The sequence below is a fragment of the Prosopis cineraria genome, unplaced genomic scaffold (genome assembly GCF_029017545.1).
Source record: "Prosopis cineraria cultivar Desert tree isolate PC_DT_omini unplaced genomic scaffold, ASM2901754v1 PC11, whole genome shotgun sequence".
Classification (NCBI taxonomy): Eukaryota; Viridiplantae; Streptophyta; class Magnoliopsida; order Fabales; family Fabaceae; genus Prosopis; species Prosopis cineraria.
The window spans coordinates 7,104,755-7,127,570 of record NW_026555342.1 but is presented as its reverse complement, the minus strand read 5'-3'; the positions used below and the strand labels follow the sequence as shown (position 1 = coordinate 7,127,570).

The window sequence follows — 22,816 nt, the reverse complement described above, 5'->3', positions numbered from 1 at the left end:
TAATTTTTCACTAATATGTATTATTCTTCTAGCATCTTTTTACACAGCTATTTTTTTGTAAAAAAATTCATGACTCAATCTTTCATACACTTTATTATACATTGACATTTTTTTATTAGTTGTAAGAAGTCAGCAGGGAATAATACTGAAAAGAAAGTTGATATGACATACATTGAAAAAATCAATAAAAATAAAATAAAATAATTTAGATATACATAGAAATATATACAGAAGTGCAAGTTCTTCAATTAGGCCTAACAAAGACAATGCTCGAATCACTAGTCAAATAGCTGTGTAAAAAGGTACTAGAGAAATTATTTAAAAGAATCTCTCATTAAATTGTATCTCCAAAGAATTAGTCGTTAGTACGATATCATGGTATTCATGCAACCAATTTTGCTTAATAAAATGAGACAATGATTTAAAAATCTAATTTGGCTAGAAGCTGAACATAAACAGTGGGGCTTTTCATTAATTTGATTATATAAAATTGATATAAATGAGATAAAATGTGACTGGCTGAATTATTAGAAGGGACAGAGATGAGGAGGGTGGGGGGTGAGTAGGTGGAAGCATAAAGGAGAGATGATCCCTGGGCCCCACTTTCCTGTTATCCAATGACACCATCACATACATGTGGTCCTCCCATTCTAACAGCATCCAGCACACGCATATGCATATATATGATTATGACATTAATCAAGACTACATATCTATTATCATACCCATCTAAACAAAATTTAGATGTATCCGAAATCGCAATCGGATGCAGGGTAAGTTGGGTACATCTATCTGTCAGCTTTGCCCTTTTCTTCAAATTAGAACAACAAAAATGTAATTTTAAATAATTTAAGACATGAAAAAAAAAAAAAGCGCACACACACACACACACACCCCCGTGTCTATCTGTCAACGCATATACATGTTTACACGCATGCACTTTTTGATCATGGAACTTTAGAATGTGGCGTATCCAATGTATTACGTCAAGTTATATGCACGTTCGAATCTGCTTACAGTAGTGTCTTCCTCATAATTAAATGGGAAAATACAGAAAATTACAATTAAAAATCCAAAACTTTAACAAATATTAAAACTATTTAGCTCCCAGAAAACATGAAAGAACAAACAAAACAGAGGCGCCATTTTATTTTTAATTAAACCTGCTATTCTTTTTCTAGTGAAAAATAAAATAGAATTTCACTAACAAAAACACCTTAGCAGTGCGGTGCCAGTGGCTCAGATTACAGTTCTCGAGCATGGCTAACAAACAAACCATGCAATACCAATATTTCCTATAAATACGTGGCCTCAATTAATGTTCAACATGTCTCACAAGTTACAATTCAAGCTCTCAAACTGCCAAGTGGTAACGCTTGTCTGCAAATGAGCACCTATTCCAAGCAAAACAGCCAGCTGCTACTACAAATGGATTGCTTGTTTCACTTCTTTCCCCCACCAGAGACATTGAACTTGAAGAATATGACGTCCCCATCTTGGACAACATAGGTTTTGCCCTCCTGTTTATACTTCCCAGCAGCCTAATAAAAAATACAAAGGCCACGCAGACGAAAAGCTCAAGCTCACATCATGTTTGCATCACAGAAAATTTACATTTGTACTACAGGAACATGTCAACTTTATGGGACGGCAGAGAGAGCCAATATCTAAGTCTTCCCTATGTCTCTAATATAGCAAGATAGAAAACTAGATATAAAAGAAGGAAACTCTAGCAGAATTCTATGGGAAACAGAAATCTGCCTACAGAATGTACAAACCAAGCAGATTAAAGATCACAACCTAACGGCCTTCTAGAAAACAGACCTCAAGCAAGACAGGAAAAAAAAAAAACAAAAAAAAAAAAATATAAGCACTAAATTCATGGCTTAGTCACACCTCATCATCAGCCGCAATCTCCGTTTGCCAGCAGTGAGCTCAACTAATTTTTCCATAACATCAAAAGAAAGTGACTAAAGCCGATGCATAGGATCCCAATTCTACTTCAAGATTGTATTTCAAAATCTCAGCCACAAGAGTGACCTCCCATTCAACTATAGCATCAATCACAAAAACACCAATCTCATAGTAACAAAGATCTAATAACAGTACGCCAAAATTTCAACAACAACAAGCCATTAACTGAGAAAACTTGATTAATGACTTCTTTAAGTGAAGTCATCTACATAAATCATGATGCCATAGTGCTTTGTCCAAGACCAATTCCACTAATTAGCAATTTACTGAGAGATCTTGATTAATGACTTCTTTAAGTGTTCTTTGTCTCCTTCCATCTCTCTTCATAGGGCTAAAGACTATTTGTTCACCCCTCCTTATTGTTGCCTCCGATAACCTTTGCACATAAACAAACCATCTTAAAATGTTTTTTTTTTTTAACTGTTTTCTCCTCAACAGATTCCACACCAACTTGTCCTCTTAAATGATCATTACGCATCTTATCCTTTCTTATATGGCCTCACATCAATCTGAACATCATCATCTTTGCCACCCTCATTTTATGTTCATGTTGCATCTTAAATACCCAACATTCACTGTCATATAGCATTGTTGGAGTTATAGCAGTTCTATAAAGTTTTTCTTTAAGCTTCAAAAAAAATAAATAAAATTTCAAAAATAAAAATAACCCCTGAGAAACATCAATACTTGTCCTCCAAAAAATTCTGACCCGGCTACATTTAATTAAAAGTCTAGTCGAGTTTGCAAATTTTAAAACAAAGTCCAATGCAAGGTCTTTCCAGCTAGATATGACTCAGAAAAATGGACACCAACCACTCAGAATACAACAGATTGTCTTGAAACAAATTCAAAAAGTAGTACAAGTACACTTCAACTCAAATTCGTGCTCATGAATAAAATCCTTCAGGCTCCAGCAAGGTGATCCTAAATAGAATTCAACAGAGAAAACAAGAGCTTGGAAATTTATGACCATGACAAGCCCAAGTCACATTAGCATTAAGTTTTTTCATAGCTAGGATTTTACTCACATTTTAACGAAACTATTTTTTTTTTAAAAAATATTGGTTACCAGTCTATGTTGACCGAGCAACACAAATCTGTCACAAGCAATAGCATTCAACACGAGTAATTACATCTCAAATTAAGCAGTCACCTTTACAGCCGCCTCACTACCAAGTTCCTTTAGATCATCAAACTTCATAACCTGAAAATCAACAAAACCCACAAGATTATTAAAAGGTGAAACAGAATTACAATAGGAAAAACACTCTGAGAGCACAATTCTCAGACAAAGAAAATGGAGGTGAGTCATGGCAATAACAGATAATTCATTTACACCCTTTCTATCTCAGTACTTTAATACATCAAATTCTTTTTTTTTTTTTTTGGTGGGGGGGGATGGGTTTCACTTGGGCATCTACGAGGCTAGAGTTCACCCTGAACAGCAATACGGTATCTTCACATTTAAAATTCTGAACCCGTAGTTGAAGCCTTACAGGGTTCATGAAGTTGAGGAGATTATCTTTTACTTCCAGCCATTGGGAAGAGAGAATTACCAAAATCAAAATTAAAAAAAAAAAAAGTTCAAAATGTCACCTGAGGTTAGCTCAAGCGGCAAGAGTGAGATGCAGATAGAGATCAAGTGTTCAAACCCTCTCACTATATATATATATATATATGAAAAAAAAAAAACAGGTTCAAAATAATGAACTAAAATAACCTCAGCACAAATAAATCCCCTTTCAAAATCGGAATGGATAGTCCCTGCAGCTTGAGGAGCCTTTGTTTGCCGTCTAATTTGCCAACACTTAACCTGGGAATACAAATTATACCAAAAGAAAAAATCATTGGCTTGTGGATAGCAGAAACTTATGTGCATCCAACGTGGAAATATATATTGCTTATATATAATGCTCTCTCCAGCCTCAAATATGTCACTTATCAAAGAGTTTTGTTGGTCCAAAATATAAGTTACTTTTCTAATTGTTTGGATCATCAAAGACATTTTTTCCCTTATATACCCCTCATTGAATTTTTCAACAAAACATGAAGCAATTGTTTTAGTGAGGCACAAGGAGTACACTCCACCACTGGCAAAGTCAAAATTTTTATGGATTACTAAGGGTAAAGGTAGATTGATAGGTGCTCAAAAGTTTAAAAGAAATAAGAGGAATAAATCTATTAAGATGATATAAAACAAGAATCCCATTCTATATCTCTCTCAATAGCCATGATTAAGAGAATCTTTAAAAGGTTTAAAGGACTGTTTTATTAATCATGATATGCTAGCTTCTAGGTTGCTAGTCATATTTATAATGCTAAATACAATCAAGAATAAAATCTAGATAACAATATAAGATAATGAATAAAATCTAGATAACTAGATAACTAAATAAAATCTAAAATACTGAATAACATCTAAATAGATAAAATATTGAATCTAAAGAATTAAATAGAATTTGAAGAAATATCTAAAAACTAAATAAAATACTAAATCAAACGAAATTAATCCTAATTTATCTTTTGCCGCTTCCTTCTTGAATAAGTCTGAATTTTATCTGGAATCTTATCATTACCCCCTCTTAAAAACTCAACTTGTCCTCAAGTTGAAAAGAAGGGAATTGAGCATGCAATAGGTCGTAGTCCTCCCGACTTGCCTCTTCCACAGGTCACTCCTGCCATTCCACCAATAGTTTAAGCAAATGATGACAAGTCCATCTATGATCTAAGACTCAGTGAGGCCTTACATGTAGCTCAAAATCTGCCGATAGTGTTAAGGAAGCTGGTGCAAGTGGTGGATCCATCCCATGAGCCTGGCATGAGAGAGATACATGAAAAATAGGGTAAATACGAGCATCAGCTGGCAGTTCCAATTCATAAGCTACTTTGCCAATTGTTCGAAGAATCTTGTAAGGCCCAAAGAAGTGACGTGATAATTTTTCAAACTTTCACTTGGTAAGTGATTGTCAGTGAAAAAACTGTACTCGTAACCACACAACATTGCCCATAGCATACTTGACTTCCCTTCGATACTTGTCAGCATAAGCCTTCATTCAGTCTTGAGCCTTGCACAGATCATCCTTTAGAAGTCTGATCATTACATCTCTGGTCTCAAGTTGATCTTCCAAGTCAGCTATAAGTGTTTCTCCTTTCACATAAGGAAGCAAGGGAGGAAGATCGCTCCCATATCCCAACTTGAAAGGTGAATGGTTGGTTGATGCATGATGACATGTGTTGTATGAGTATTCCGCCTAGCAAAAAAGCTTGTGCTAAGACTTGGGTTGCTCATGGGAAAAACATCGCAGATAGGCTTCAAGACCGTAGTTGACCACCTCTGTTTGACCATCCGCTTGTGAATGGTAGGTAGTACTCATCTTCAACTTGGTTTGGCTTAATCAAAATAACTCTTGCTAGAGTTTGATACTTATTTTGCTAACAAGTAACACAATGTCACACATATGCCTTCACATCCGCTTTCATTGCTAGCCAATAAAAATTCTTCGAGAGACGCTTAAATGTTTTAAGAAAATTGCCATGTCCTCCAATAGTAGTAGAATGGGCTTTTGCTAGTAACTTTGGTCACAATTGTGATGAATAAGGAATGACTACTTTGTGACCATAGAAAAGTTTTTGATTGACTAGGTGGAATCTACGTCGAGAGGTCGGATCTTTTTGTAAATCCTGCATTATTTCATTAGTGAAGGGAAGCAATGTCAACTCAGAGGAAAGGTCATCCAACTCGGCAGCAAAAGGTCCTGCCATTTGAAAAAAAAATCTGCATGTTGTCAATGCCTTGACAACATATCAGCCCTCTTATTCTCCACTCCTGCCTTGTGGATGAAAGTAAAATTAAAGGGTAAGAGTTTGATGATTAGCTGCTGTTGAATATTAGTTGTGATACATTGTTGTAATAAATATTGAAGACTTGCGTGGTTTGTTTTGACAAAAAAATGCCTCCCTAAGAGGTAATGGCACCATTTTTGGACTGCAAGAGCTAATGCTAGGAGTTCACGATCATAAGTAGACTTAAAGTGGTTGGAGAAAGAAAATCCTTTACTGAAGTACGCAATAGGGTGGTTGTTTTGCATAAGTATAGCACCAATTCCTTCTGTGGATGCATCGCATTCAACTGTAAATTCTTCCTCAAAATTAGGCAACTGTAGGATGGGGGCCATCATCAATGCATGTTTAAGACAATTAAAGGCCATCTGAGCTGGTTTAGACCATAAGAAGGCATCCTTCTTAGTTAAATCAGTGAGAGGACGAGCAATAATCACGAAATTCTTCACAAAATGCTGATAATATCCTGCCAGGCCTAAAAGTCCACGTAATTCCTTCACATTTTTAGGAATTGGCCATTCACGTCTGCTTCGACCTTTTCCACCTTAACTTCAACTCCTTGGGCAGAAATATTGTGCCCTAGGAAGGGAACTTGTGGTTTCCCAATAAAGCTTTTGTTTCAATTGACACAGAGCACACTTTCCTATAGGGTTTGCAAGACAATGCGTAGGTAGTCTTGGTGTTGCTGGAAAGAGGAACTGTATATCAAAATATCATCAAAGAAGACCAAGACAAACTTTCGCAAATAAGGACAAAATAAATCATTCATAGCTGCTTGAAAAGTGGCTGGTGCATTAGTTAAGCCGAAAGGCATAACTGTGAACTCATAGTGTCCAGCATCAATGTTGGGAATTGAATACTTATCTGGGATTGTATTGCTATTCAATTTTTGGTCATCCACATAAAAAACACCATGAACCATCTTTCTTTGCGACCAATAATAATAGGCTAGCAAATAGACTGGAATTGGGACGAATAAACCCTTTTTTTAATAATTCTTCAACTTGCTTCTCAAGCTCAGCCTTTTGATAATGTGGATACCTGTATGGTCATAAACTGGGTGGGTTGGCCCCAAGTAGTGGGGGAACGGTATGTGAGTAATTTCTAAATGGTGGCACATCTGTGGGTTCTTCAAAAACAGATGGGAATTCTACAAATAAAGGTTCAAGGTTGAAATATGTGAAAGGTTTAGAGTTAATGGAAGCTTCTATTTGTTGCATTGAATTAAATTGAGCACCTCTAGTAGTGTCAGGGACTCCTTGTAGCGTTGCCATTCAACCAGAAAATTATAAAGAGTTCATTCCAATTGGCTTACACCTTATTAAGAGATGCTAGCCACTTAATGCCTAGCACCAGACTAGCCCCTCCCAAGGAAAATGGGAAAAAATCTTGTTTAATAGTCAGCTCTGTGAGCTTAACTCCCACATCTTTACATACTTAGTTGCAGCATACAATATTATCTCCAATTTGGACTCCGAATGCAAAAATATAATGAGTAGGAAGACATAATTCTTGTACCAATGAGTCTGATATAAAATTATGAGTGGACCCATTATCAACAAGTAACAGGACTTCTCTTGTGAGCAGTGTCCCCTCAAGTTTCATTGCTGCCCCTGTGATGCTACCTAATATAGCATTTATTGAAATTTTTGTCCCTTCTACTGTGATATTCTCGGGTTCACAGTCTTCAAAGGGAAGGGCAACTTCATCGCCTTCCTTTATGATTTCCATGAGATAATGACCCTTGACAGCAATGCCTAGGACAAAACACGTCTCTAGAGTGAAAACACAACCCCTTATCTCTCTAATGCTGCTGTTTGAAATCTAGGGCAGAATTTCTGGTCATCACTGCACTCGCTGGTCTGGTTCCCATGGGCATTGAGGTGATCGATCTTTGCGAAGTTGACGAGAATGGAAGATCAAAATTTCTTTGATCACGTGCGCTAGGTATAGTTGGTTATGGAAACGGGTTTGGGTTTGGATCAGGTTGGGTTTGGGTTTGCTGAGACCCACTTTATTTTTTACTTACAAGGCTAGACTCACCGCTCAGTAGACCTATCTTGGCTTATGGATGCGTACGTCTAATCGCAACTCCTCCTTCAACCCATTTTAGAAGACGCCGAGCAAGCAATGCTTCAGCCAATTCTTCACTTGCACTGACGTTTTGCGAACTCTATGCGGTAATCCTGTACTAACACTTCTTGCTTGATGCTATAGAGAAACTCGTTTGGATTTTGGTATTCAAGGGGTCCGAAGTTCTCCTAAAACGCTGCCATGAGTTCCTCCCAATAATGGATTGTTTTTTCATGACTAATCCAAGCGAAAAGATCCAAAGCATCACCCTCCAATGACAATGATGACACGTCCACCTTTTCTTCCTCAGATGTGTTATCATATTTAAAGTACTTTTTAGCCTTTAAAATCCATCCTCGTGGGTCATCTCCATTAACTTTTGGAAATTCAATTTTAGTGTGATGAAATCTGGTGCGCCTATGATTTTCTTGCTTGTCTTCGCTCTCTTCACCTTCACAATAGTGTATGCAGTGTGTATCTCTACGTTTCTTGATTGCAAAGGTTTCAAATGCCTCTACCTTTTTTATAATAAATCGAGAGTTTCAAGTTTTCAAGTGATTGTGGCTAATTGGCCTAACATGAGTGAAATTGAATTTTCTGGGCCGTTGTTAGACGAGTTGTTAGAAGGATTGGTTTCTTGACCAATACATGTGATAACCATGGCTTTGATGCCAAATTGATAGGTGCTCAAATGTTTAAAAGAAATAAGAGGAATAAATCTATTAAGATGATATAAAACAAAAATCTCATTTTATATCTCTCTCAATAACTATGCTTAGGAGAATCTCTGAAGGGTTTAAAGGACTGTTTTATTAATCATGATATGCTAGCTTTTAGATTGCTAGTCATATTTATAATGCTAAATACAATCTAGAATAAAATTTAGATAACTATCTAAGGTAACAAATAAAATTAAGATAACTAAATAAAATCTAAAGAATTAAATAGAATCTGAAGAAATATATAAAAATTAAATAAAATACTAAATCAAATGAAATTAATCCTAATTTATCTTATACTGCTTCCTTCTTAAATAAGTCTGAATTCTATCTGAAATCTTATCATAGACCCCTCCCAACTAGGTCGCTACATGCACAAGAGTTGGGATTCAAACCTCCAACTACTTGCTTAAGTGACAAGAGCCCTTACCACTCATGCTAGCCTAAGTTGGTAAAAACAAAGCAATTTACTATGGAGGGAGGTCAACCATCTAATTAGGGACAAATCTGGAAAAAATATTGCTTTTTGGTACAAATTTAATTAGTTAAACTACCTTCAACTAATTTTTTTTAATAGAGGTAGGTGTTAGTAATTATATTTGAGATCAGATTGAGTAATTTATAACGAGAGCCTCAAAAAATCTTATCCCACCAAGTGGGATAGGCTACATGGATTGCACGACATCATCGTGCATAGAGCAAACAAATATCTGATGCTACAAATTTAATGGACATGATATGCATATGGGGGACTAATCAGATGATTTTATGAAAGCGGTAAAACAACTGCTTAAGATGTATAGTTTATTGGGGGAATACCATCAAAGTAATCTCTAGAAGTATTTAAGAACATGTCTAACCTCGTCAGGACCTGCTGTGAAAAAGTAAATGAGATTAATCGCAGAAAATCCAGTCTTTATGATTTTGGGGAGGGCACTGTTACAACAGAGAATGTAATAAATTAGTTGCATAGAAACTAGAAGTCAACTCTTTATAACAATAAGAATAAGCTCTTGATCTGGCCATCCAAATAGCGACGAGAGATCACAAATGTCATTCTTTCCATTATTTTCAAATAATGTCAGTATTAGGTCTCAGTCTGACAAAATCTTTGCATGCTTTGCACACCTTTGCAGAAGCTCACATCACATGTAGTTTTACAAGTAACACATCAAAATGAAATTTTTCATTATTTTTTAAGTAAATATACCTAAGAATGAATTTGTAGTACAATATTAGAGTCATTAATTACTCAGAATATTAGCATAATACAAGATTAAGTCACCAATAATATCTATTCACAGAACAGGTTGACATGGCTGCCTTATGGTGCCCTATTAACCCACAGTTTAAGCATAACATGTTTCTTACTTTATTTATGAAAAAGGTTGATGAGGAGAGTCAAACATCTGCCCAATGTTTGACCATATCTTACCATGTCAACGTTGCAAAAGCTACCAATATTAGGTGATATTATATTAGTCAGTTTCACAGTATACATATTTTAAATTTTAAATATCAATCATCTTTTAGGATCACATGATACTCTATCTGATCTAGCAACTTGACCTATTTTGCAGTTCAATTGATCTTACTTGAGATCTCAGTTTTCATTATCTTGGAGGTAAGTTAAAAATTATGCACTTAATAATTAAAAGTTGAAAGTTTTAGCAGTATTTCGAAGAAAAATTGGCAACCTAGTGCACACGCATTACAATGTCCGACAAGAAAGCAAACACCTGCCATTATTCAGTTTAGAAGGCTGACAAAATCATTATATAAAAATAAATAAAAAGAAGTTCAACAAATATATAGAGATTTTTTTTTCTGATAAAGCAGTATATTATCACATTTGTTCTAAAATGATTAAATAATGATAATTCTCACACATCAATATTAATATATCAATATAAATCTAAAACAAACCACACTAGGCATGAACGGTGAGGCTGATACTCAAACTTCGTATAGTGCAAGGAAGATGTACCTAGTTTTGTCTAATAATGAAAAGGCAAATAGAACTTTTCAACAAACCTTTGAACCTTGTTCTCCTCACAATACTTGGCTGCTTCATCTGGAGGCATATCAGCAAGATTCCTCTCTAAGGCACAGCTAACGGGAATAATTGGTTCACCACCATGGTCCTGGACCCTGGAAAGAAGAGAAGCAAAAGTCAACTTACCTAAAAAACACACACAGAGAGAGATCTAAAAATAAAAATAACATCAGAATAATAAAATTTTATCGGCAAACACTGTCTACATAAAAAATGTGGCAAGTCTCTGTAAACAGATTGTAAGAGAAAAACTATCGGTTGGTAATGTTTTTCTTCCAGTGAAGGGTTTCCTATTTTCAAGGGCTGAGAAAACTAGTATCTGACACTATCATTCAAATTTCAAACATAAAAACTATAATTGCAACATCATTCCACTTTAACTGGAAGTTAGGTAACCCTTCCTCATCAGGGGGGAATGAAAAGATGACTGAGGATCCGCCTGCATGAGTGAGAGTTGGAAATGGAGTGAAACAAATTAAATTGAAAATACGCCATGCCTGGACCTGGATAATTGTCAGCTTTTATCCTTAGCCTTCCATCCCTTCATCCATATTTTGACCAAGCATGTACTTAATAGCATGTGATGGCATTTGCATAAGCAGATCTTTGAAAATACTTCAAAATTGTATGATTTTATCTGACAGGTCAAGAAATTTAGCAAATAATGGTGTGCAAACATCTCAGATTCATAATTGTTTAGCATCTGTGGTTTTTAACTGCATCCTGAATCTGACAATTTAAGGAAGTGTCTCTTTTAGATGTGTGATGGAATTAGTCATCTTGGCAGTACAACAACAACAACAAGCTTTATCGCGCTAGGTGGGATCGTCTACATGGATTGCACGACATCATTATAACCTATCATTTACCAAGATTTTAAGAATATTGTTAACTAAGAGGTCTCAGTGAACAATTGTAATAAATGTTCTCTTGAGGCCTCCTTTACCTCTCTTAACAAGGCTCAAAGTTATCCATTCCACCCTCCTCACCGATGCCTCTCGCAATCCTCTCTACACATGTGCAAACTATCTCAAACAATTTTCTACCATTTTTCCCTCAATAGATACTACGCCCACTTTTTCTCGTATATGCATATTTTGGATCTTATCTTCACGTGTATGTCTACATATCCGTCCTAACATTTTCATCTCTACTACTCCAACTTTATATTCTTGCCATCCTATTGAAGCCCAACATTCATTACCATATAACATCATTGATCTCATAGCAGTTCGATAAAATTTCTCTTCAAGTTTATTAGGTACCTTTCAATCACAAATAACTCCCTTAGTATTTCTCCAATTAAACCATCTAATTTGTATCCTATGTGCAACATCTCTATCAATTTTCCTATTGTGTTGAATAATAGCACCCAAATATCTAAACTTTTTCACTTGAAGTACAATTTGATCTTCTAATTTCACTTCTAAATTACCAGTGACTGACTTCTTATCAAAATTACAATGTAAATATCTACCTTACTCCTACTCAGGCAAAAACCTTTTGATCCCAAAGTCTTCCTACATAATTCAAGTTTATAGTTAATCTCTTCTATTGTCTAAGCAGTAAGAACTATATCACCCACAAGAACATGCATTTGGGAATTTCCTCTTGAATATGCTCGATCAAAACATCTAAGGCCACGTCAAACAGATAAGCATGATGGTATGAATAACGTTTTATTTTGTTTACTTCTGTTGTTCCATGGCCTTGGACCTTTTTCCTAAGAGCAATGGCGGACACAAGGCCCTGAGCCAACAGGGGCATATTTTTTATATAAAAGTAATAAATACTTTTCTTTAATTTATCTAAATTTATTATTTTTAAAAATTTATTTGTCAAGTAAAGATTTGTTACTTCCCTTATTAATAAATTTCCATAAAAATAATTTCATTATCCTATTTGAAATTCATAAAAATTTCAATATACTAATTCAAAATCATGTTTTAACTTGGAAAAAATAATTTGAATGAATAAAAATGATTTAGAGGATCATAAATTTAAAAATATATTTTAGACAAAGGTGCTAAAATGATTTTATGGAAAAAAAGTATACAAAGTAAATGAAAAATTTTTGTGCTAAAAATAATATAAAAATCTTTTTATTTTGTTATAATATATTTTTGTATTACTTTTAAATTTGTTGAAGAGAATGATAAAAGAAATGGTTTATAAGGATTTTAAAATAATGTAAGATTTCATTTGATGGTTTCCTTTTCCAATTCCCACCACTTTAAGCACCATCATTGCCTTCTACAAATTGCATCTCTCATTCCCTCTACAACATAGAAAACGCACCTTCTTCAGCCATGAGATTTCTCCTTTGTTTTTGTGGCCGTGTAAGGTAATTTATTTTCAAACTTTCACCTCTGTTTGTTTCTTTGAAACAGAGCTAAACAGGGAAAAATAGTGACGACTAATCTACTACACAATGATGGTTTTAAATGTCTAAAATCTCACTCCTCTTAACAACCACACTCATTGGATTGGATTCGGAATCTTTCACTCTAGCATTGAAGGTAAAAGCAACCTTTTCTTTTCATCATTGTTATTGAACCTTCATTGTTTCTTCAACTTTCTCATCTGCGTGCTTGATCTTGATAAGAGCCACATTACTATATTAGTATGATGACTAGAGAAGAATTAATTTTGATATGTGCTCTTCATTGTCATCTCATATTTAACTCTCTCAAGTCTCAACTATGCTTGCTCAGTAGGTGTAAAATTAAGGAATGAGGAGGGGCAATGATACATATATCAATACTAAATACAAGGCTTCTAGAAAATTTGAGGGGGGGCATTTGCCCACCCTAGAAAAAAAAAACGTAGGTCCACCATTGCTTAAGAGTATATCTTATCCTCTCCATTTGCATCTCTTCTCTTAAAATAATTTCTTTTAAAATAATCTAAGGTTCCATTTGGTTGCTAGAAAGGATAGGAATGGAATTAATTAAAAAAGCCAAAGCAAAAACGAACTAAATCACCCTTTCCTTCAATGGTAAATATAATAAGACTCATTATTATATACCACAAATGTGGGAGCTCTCACATCCTCTAAAAATCTCATGAATCGTGACTCCTAACTTTATGAACTAAATTACCCTTCTCCCTTATGAATGTGATTCACTTATCCCCTTTGATCATCTTATTTTTACCTTTATTTTTTCAATCTATTCCATTCCTTTCTATTAACCAAAAGGGGCCTAAAGATAAAGAATAAAACTCCCTAGACTAATTTGTCATAAACAACATCTAATATTGAAGATAAGAGGCAAAAGTAAACAACCAAATAACAACCAAAAGGCTTACATACCATGCATGGATTTTTGGAAGAAATTTATTCTTTTTTCTTTGGTAGTCTCTCTCATTCATGTTAACCTGCAAATGATCCGTACGCATTAACATTTAGAGCTTCAATTAATAGATCTTAAGAAAATAACATCAAACACCAATATAGAGTCGTGACAATGATTTCAACTCCTAATGCTTTGGGAAACACTTTAAGGACACCAATCTACAGAGATGCAGCACAAATATCACACAAAACTAGATTTTTTTTTCCTAGATAGTAATTTAAAATTTTCAGAAAGATTGCATTCATCTTGTTAACATTTAAACCCTATTGAAATAAATAAAAAATATTGAAAGAATAAAACACATTAACAAAGATAAACAAAATGTGTAGAGAAAGATTGAAAGCTAGAGACAATTAATTAAAAAATAAGGAAAATTCAAATATTCTAGAATGAGACTTGACTGAAAACCCGACCAGTATACAAACATATATGCATTGATGCAATACAGATTTCATAACTATGAACTGAACAGAAAGTAACATGATTACAAGATCCAGTGCACCGAAGAACTACAATAACTGCTAGCTTTACTTTAGATGACAAGTTACAAGCTTTTCTTTAATATTTAAATTTCAACCAGAGTAACATTTGTTATTTTAATGAGGAAAATGAAGAAGAAAAAATTGAAGATACCAAGTATACAACTGGCTTGGCAGTGAGTAACTGAAAAGAATTTAGAATCTCAATGTCAGCAGCTTTCCAATCCCCTAGCCGTACATCTTTCCCTTCCACTAGGGATGCCTTGACCTGTAAGACAATAAGAACTGTCATCCTACTTTTCCAATCCAATTTGGATTTTAAAAAGTGGTTTGTATAAATAATGAACAAAAGAGATGCCAGTAAGAGATAAAGTGAGGTTGCATAGTAACTGCGTGAGAGAATAGGACAGAAGGTAAGCACACTCCAGTCCACAAATTATTGCAAGCTCAAAGTTATAATAATGGGCACAAACTTTAAATTACAGGGAGAATGGCAGTGAGGGACCCCAGAGGAGTAAAACTAGCAGTGAGGACCAAAACCAACTAAATGTTCATCTACGCACAACTACAAGTTTATCGATTAACTTGTGAATAGATGAATCTTCAGTTGTTTTGGACCCTGACTGCTATTTTTTCTCTTCTGCAGCCCTCACTGCCATTCTCCCTAAATTATATTGGCTTTATATCACATATTACCATGAAGAATTTCACATAAACATTACACTACTAAGACATGTTCAATGTCAGTCATAGATGCTATTTTATAAGTGAAACGGACAAGAGCCATCAAATCAAGAAAATGTTGAGAAGGAAGCCATGTAACAGAAAGTGCCACAAGAATCATACCATCAGGGAAGAAAACTAAGAATAAATGTACAAGCTTGACTGCTTAAGTTTACAAAAATGAACAAATATATCAACATATATGCAATAACAGAAAGCTCCAACAAGCCCATATCATTAGATAAGTTAAAAAAAACAAAGAAACAAAACTATATGAAACAAATAGTAGCAGTGACTTTTCAAAATAAATAAATAAAAATAAATGCAGATAGTGGAGAAAGCTCAATCTGTACCCTTTGACAACATTCGAGCTCAATTTTTAACTGCTTGTCATTGCTTCTCTTCATGCTCTTTTCAATATCTTCTATCTTCCTTTCTATGAATTCAATATCCTAGAATGTGATGAAAAAGCAAGACTCAGACTATTACATCAGCGGCTATATTACAGTGCACAAAAAACTTCATAGAAAGATAAAATCTATCTATTTAGCAATGAAACACATGGAAATATAAGTTTTGACTTTTGACTAGTGCACCAAGGGGAAATAGTTACCCAGCTACACAGACGCATCACAATTTGTAAGATAATATGACCAAGATGTTACATGTTACAAATAATATATAATTTCCAATTGCTTATAATAAACACACCAAATCAGGCATTCTCTGACACCTGAGCAAGACCATAAGCAACATGTGCGTTCACGCCTAGGCAAGGGAAGATGCTCCTTTGATACACATTGAGTTAGGGCCGTGTGAAGGGGTTTTGGGGCCTAAGGTTAAATTATTTAAGAGGCCTGCTGTATTACTTCATCCGATCCCTATTATAGAACATCTTGTAGAAAGATTCTTTGGTCCTTAATATGAGGTACATGGAGGGTCATTTATTGTCATTTTCCAATTTTATCAGTATTGTAAATTTAATTGTATGACTCATCGTATACTATGTATCTCTCTCTTTCTATTTTTAATGGGGATAAAGTTGAATTTTTTTTTTCATTTTAAGACATTAAATGAGTTAATTGTCCTTGATGAAGTTGTTAAAAGCACTTTATAATAGGGATCAGAGGAAATATTATTTATATCTATCTTCATATTAGTTTTCTTAATGACTGGTTATATAGAATATAAGCGAATAATAAATTCTAAATGAAAATATATAATTAACATTAATGCTTAACAGGAAAAATAGTGACCAGTTATAAGGGTATAAGTAAACACTTTCTGACGCCTAAGGGGATTGCCTTATTTGCCAAAGGGCACACACGGCCCTGATTGAGCCAACACAAGAGCTAGCAAAACTTCTTTTTTAAAGTGATCTATACAAAGAAGTTGGAACATTATACATTGTTTGGCTTCATATACTTTAAAAAACTATTAAATATTTGATGTCAAAATTAATTGGAAAGGAAATTGAATGAAGTGCGTACGAAGTTCAAATTCAGTGTTAGATCCCACAATTTTATCTCTCCCTAGTCCCTATAATTAAATTGAGCTTGTTTTTGGATAAATAACTCTATCAGCAGCTTCTCGACCAAAGAGACGATCACTGATAACATGGTAAATTTATTTAAAGCTTGCAAGATTATTTTCCAATCATTGTCCTTAGCCAATGACATAATCTGTTTATGGATCTGTGGCTGGTCTGCACAGGAGAGTTGGGTCTCCTAAGAGACTGGGAGCTCAATGGCAGTTCCAAGTTGCTTAAATTAACTATTTGGTTCGAGCTTATGAAGCAATGAAACTACAAAAACAGAATCAAATCGTGCCCAATAATCATCGAACACCCAAATCACATGACTCGACACTACAAATTGCATTTAAATACTTTACATCTAGTCTTGTCAGTGTCCTGGATTGGTCCTGCCCCATATCTATGTTAGCACCAATACTTCTTGACTGAAGCACAAAACCAGGAATTTCACAGAACCAGAAAACGTTTCATAAGGATATGGATAACAAGATAGTTTTCTTTTCCCTCTATTTTGGGAAACTTTATATCCTTTAATTCTATTCAACCTTTATGTCTGTCCTCAAGTCCTTACTACATTGTATTGGCAAACTGAATTTTAAAGCTTTCTTGGTTTTCCATCTAGCATTTGCATGTGGCATGTCATTGTATAAAGACTCCTTCAGCACATAGAAAGAAGGGTTTTGAAATTTTAAGTCACTAACAATGATATACATTTTTAGTTTGAGACTTTATTTGTATACTGAAGAGATAATACCCTGCCTTAAAAATGAAGCAAAAAAGCATACCTTCAGCCGTAACTCTTCAGAAATAACCTCTAAATCCCGCACGGGGTCTACAGAATCATCTACATGGATAATATCTGAATCCTCAAATGCCCCTGACAAATAGCAAGAGCCAAAAGTTATAATTCCCATGCCATTATTACAATCACCAATGATGCAACACAGTTAGGAATGTTAAACAATGAGATTGGACTTCTTACTTAAAACATGAAAAATGCCATCTACTGCACGTATGTGAGATAAGAAATTATTGCCCAATCCTTGCCCTTGATGGGCACCTCGAACCAATCCAGCTATATCATGGATTTCTAAGAAAGCTGATACCTGGATGAAAATTTTAAAATGTCGTGATAGAGGAAAGACCAAATCATAGATAAAAAAATGATTGAATCTCAACTTCAATAATTAGAAATGCATTGCAGCATAACTACAAAACCATATTTATTGGTTTCCAAAGGACACCACCAATAAGGTTTTGCTAGGAAAATTACAAAAAATGGCAGAATAGCTTAGGACCATCAAAAGGAGAATTTAGGGAGATAAGAAAATACATTTATAGCTTGAACTGAGTTCAGTGGGGGGGGGGAAAAAGAATACCTTCTCCCTTGAGTAAATGAATGGAGACATGGATTCTAGAACTGATAAATGCATGAGTGTTCAATTTAAATACCAGTACCTAAACACAGAAAAAATAATACATATAACAAGGCCTAGTACTAATAAAAATGGTAGTCAGGCGTCCACTGGCACTCTCTACGCCTCCTCTCCAATTAATAATACTTACTACGATGTAGCTCTTAACCTACATAACTTTCTCTAACAAAATTCTGTGATGCATGGACAGTTTTGTAATTTTTCCCTAGTTCCCAAATCCCAATTATGTCCCACATCACATTATTTACCTCTCTTTCCATCTTTAAATACCAACAAGGAAAACTATACATGGAAGTTTAACATTAGGTATAAAGAGAACAGTTCCACTTCTCCATCTTCTGAGATTTAAACTTAATTGGAAATTATGAAGTTTTTTTTTTTCAAAGGGAAAAAAAGGTTTTCTGGTCTTTAAACTCTTATATTTCATATAAAATATCCATCATGCTTCAATTATCAATCAGATATGATATTCTTCTTCTACCAACATAAAAAAGTTTCAATATAAATATACAATCAGTGAGAGTAGAATTCAAACAAAGGATATACTTTGTGCTGCCCTAAGTATATGGTTAGCATCATTGAAGGAGATCAACCAAGCCATTACAATTTCTAATTTTCTCCTCTCATATTTTTCACAGTTGCAACTTTTGTCAGCATTATTAGACTGTTAACATAATTTCCCAACACCATAACAAATCAAAGTTGTAATGTAATGACATCACATCATGTTTGAAACAAGTGTATCCCATGGCTTAATCTATTTATATCATCAAAAGAAGGTCTCTTTCATTCAGTGGAGGATAATTCAAGGTGGATTCATGCTGTGCACAATATTATCTCTTTTGCTATTACAGAAGCTTAGAAAGTGAAACCTAACCCATAATAATTTAAAAATCCAATGTATTTGCTTCTAATAATGTTGACTTTGTGGCTTTCACATTCAAGTGAAAACTGTACAGTTAACTGATAGTAGCCACCGGCTGTTATGCATAGAGATATCAACTGTAAAGTAACATAAAATATAAAATATCTATTAACAAAAAGATCTTGTCTATGATTCATGAAGGATCCATGTAAAGTTCCGACGATATTTTTACAATATTTCAAGTAACGAGACTCTATGATAGGTATGAATAAGTCGCATACCTCACTTTTTGGCTTGTACAATTGGCAAAGCCACTCAAAACGCTCGTCAGGGACATTGACCCGTGCCTCATTTGGCTCAATGGTGCAGAAGGGAAAGTTCTCAGCAGGTATAGACATCTTTGTGAGTGTATTAAAAAGAGTAGATTTGCCAACGTTCGGCAAGCCCACCTTAATACCAAAAAGGAAAAAGACAAGAAAGACAAAATGAATTAAGTTTGCTGATGGATAATTTGTTAAGTTCACGGACTGATTATAGTTGAAGAATAAGGGAACAGTTCAACATGCATCAGCGTGTAACTTTCCTAAACAAGCTAATCATATCATAAAAATTCATGAAGCTGCACGAGGAAACCAGCTTGATTGTTGAAAGCAAAAGTTTTTAAACTCAATTAATCAAGTATAAATCTTTTCTGCTTGAAGTTACTAATCTTTAAGAAAAATGTATAAATGAAATGAATATAGAGAAGCACATGGCAGTGTTGATTGATCAAGTAAACATCAAAATATAGGAAAGATTCATGAACCCAATTAATTGCCCATCTGAATTTATATTCGCAAGTAAAGAGTACAACTTGAAAGGAGAAAAAGACACCCATGGCCACAGGAGCAAGGGAGCGAGAAGAAAAACGGGGGAAAATGAAAGGAGCATACAATGCCAATCTTGAGGTGTGATGAGAATCGACCAAATATGGGTCGTTCAGCTGGCGCTTCCTTCGATTTGGCAGCTTTGGGTGGCATTATATCAGACTCACAGAAAGAGAAATTGAGTACAGGGATCGATTCAGATCAACCGGTGCTTCTCAGAGAGAGAGAGAGAGAGAGAGAGAGAGAGAGAGAGAGAGAGTGTGTGTGTGTGTGTGTGAAGAGGAAAGGATAGAGCTTTAGCGAAGCTCCGTAGGGTTTTGTGTGCAGGGTATTGCCAGTGGACCAGGCTGCGGCTGGGCTGCGTCTCAGGAGTGAGAATACCATCGCGTGCCACTGTTATACTTTGTTGTTCATAATTTCGCACTTTCCAAAACTCTTCCTTCATGTATTTGGACGGGGGATTTGAATTGGAGATTTGAGTTTACGATACAAAAACTTTTAAATTATAACACTAAAATTTAAAATTTAAATTATATATTTAAATTTAAAGGCAACTTAAATAATTTTAATAATTCAATTATAGTTAAAGTTTGCAGTCTAGTTTAGATAAAAGGTAACAACCCGAGCTTAATCGACTTTGACTATCCAAGCTCGTATGACATTAATAATATAGTCTCAATCAATAACGGTAATTTACTCCAACATTAGAGGGAAGTAGTAAGTGACAAATACCACATCAGTCAACCAAACCAAATATTTATTAATAATGATATTTGAATATAAATAATTTAATTTAATTGGTAGGTTTTGTTGAATTTATTTGTTAAATCAATAGTTGAAATTCAAGATTTTACTATTTTTTATTACTCATGTATATACTTTCATTATTAAAGACAGCTAGTTGGAATAACTTATTACAAGATTTCAACTTTTAATTTGAAATATGTAATATTGTAAACAGCCCACTTATTTCTTTACATTTTGTTTATGTTCATGGACAGTAACTTGAACATGTATCAAGATGCTACTAGATACTTCATACTTTTGCATGCTTTAGCATTCACTTAGGTCCCATTTGGTTACTAAAATGAATGAAATAAAATTGATTAAAAAAATCAAGATAAAAATAAACTAAATCATCTTTTTCTCATGATAAGTATGATAAAACTTATTAATATATATTATAAATGTAGGAATCATCACACCCTTTAAAAATCTCATAAATCATGATTCTCGATCTCATAAACTAAATTATCCTCCCCTTATGAATATCCTCACTTATTCTCTTTGATTATCCTATTTTTGTCATTATTTTTTTAATACATTCTTTCCTACTAAGTAAATGTGACCATAATATTTGTGCTTTATTGGGCTTACATTATTGGTTTTCCTTGTATTTATTTTTTCAAAGCAAATCTCGCTTGTTCTTTCACATCCAGTATTATTCTTGTTATCTCTTTTCGAATTGCCTGTAGATTGGTAATTCTCATATAATATGTTCTTGTCTTTTTTTTTTTTTTGGATGATTTAATTTTCATATCAATCACTAACCTCTACTACGTTTTGTCTCATTTAGATTTTTCTGTTTTCAATATGTTGATTTCACTGTAAACTCCTCATTAGCCAACCATCTCCGTCGAGGTATATTTATATTGTCATCTTCCACCCTCCTCACCTCACAATTTTTTTTCTAGGACAAAATTCAAGTAAAAAAAACCTATTGAACTTGCTCCAATCCCATGCACCCGATGGTAGATATAGTGTGTGCTTAGATAGGAGAAATAATTGATTTTTTACCCCAAAATTGATTTTTTCAGCCAATTTACCCAAACAATCAAAAAAGGTCAAAAATCAATTCTGAGGCAAGACACACGTTTTTTCGTAAACTCCTTTCATCAGCTTTCTGCTAAAAATTGATCAAAAGTATTGGAAAAAATTACAAAGAAAGGCCCAAAAAAATTAAAAAAAGGCACAATATTAAATAAAAAAAAAACTAAACTCTCTTCTCTTAACTTTTTTTTTAATAAAATTTAATTTTTGTATCCTTAAAAAATTGATGTTTGGTATCTAAGAATTAAATTATATAGTAATTTATATAGATAAAATTAATTATGATTAAATTATTCAAATATCTTCAATTCTGTTAAAATTAATTTTAAAAAAATAATATCCAAATAGATTGTGTTATAACATAATCAATTATGATTAAAATCTATCATTTAAATAATTATTTTCATAATCTATTATACTCAACTGAAATCTAAATGAGTACATAATTTGTTACCAGTGCCTTCAATTTTCATGTGACATTATTGTATGACATGCTTAATGAGCTTATCATGATGGGGTAACCGACAATGCTATAAGAACTTTATTCTTCTTCCATCCCCAAGCTGTCATGCGGCATCCTTCATCTTCGCTTCCCAAACTTAATTTCCTTCCAATTCTCCCCTTGTGTGGTTGTGTTTCAAGAGTAGGAAGAATATCCCCACCACACTTGTTCTTTTCGCGCATGAATTGCGCTCACAAAGCAACCCTATGTTTGATCAAAACCTCATTCGAGTTTCAACATAAAAGTTAGGTTTTGTAACTTAACATGTCTAAAACCAAGAACATCATTCTCCTTCTGACAAACATCATCTCAACCTCCTTGGCGTTATGTCTCTTTTGGATTTTTCATTTTTCAATATGCTAATTTTATTGCAAACTCCCCATTAGTAATGTTGGGTATTTTAAAATACATTGGCATTTCAAAAAGAATAATTATTTTTATTAATAATAGTAAACACTGTTTAAAGCTATTAAAATTGAAAATTGATTTCTTTAATTGTCTTTAAATGCAATGTTTAGAAACTACCAAAATGAATTAGTGTAATAAGCCATAATATTTATGAA

At 34.0% G+C, this 22,816-nt stretch overlaps 1 protein-coding gene across 1 annotated transcript; it reads right to left on the bottom strand.

Annotated features, from left to right (window-relative positions):
- Positions 1-1,122: 1,122 nt before the first annotated feature.
- On the bottom strand, positions 1,123-20,306 carry LOC129285342 (obg-like ATPase 1). Its single transcript, XM_054920979.1, has 12 exons — positions 19,988-20,306; positions 19,337-19,504; positions 17,737-17,860; positions 17,540-17,631; positions 15,574-15,672; positions 14,652-14,765; positions 13,976-14,040; positions 10,641-10,757; positions 9,467-9,542; positions 3,695-3,787; positions 3,128-3,178; positions 1,123-1,541 (listed from the first exon to the last, which is right to left on the bottom strand). Exons 1-12 carry the CDS (start codon positions 20,072-20,074, stop codon positions 1,443-1,445), a joined length of 1,185 nt encoding a protein of 394 aa, XP_054776954.1. The 5' UTR covers positions 20,075-20,306; the 3' UTR covers positions 1,123-1,442.
- Between the last annotated feature and the right edge of the window lie 2,510 nt (positions 20,307-22,816).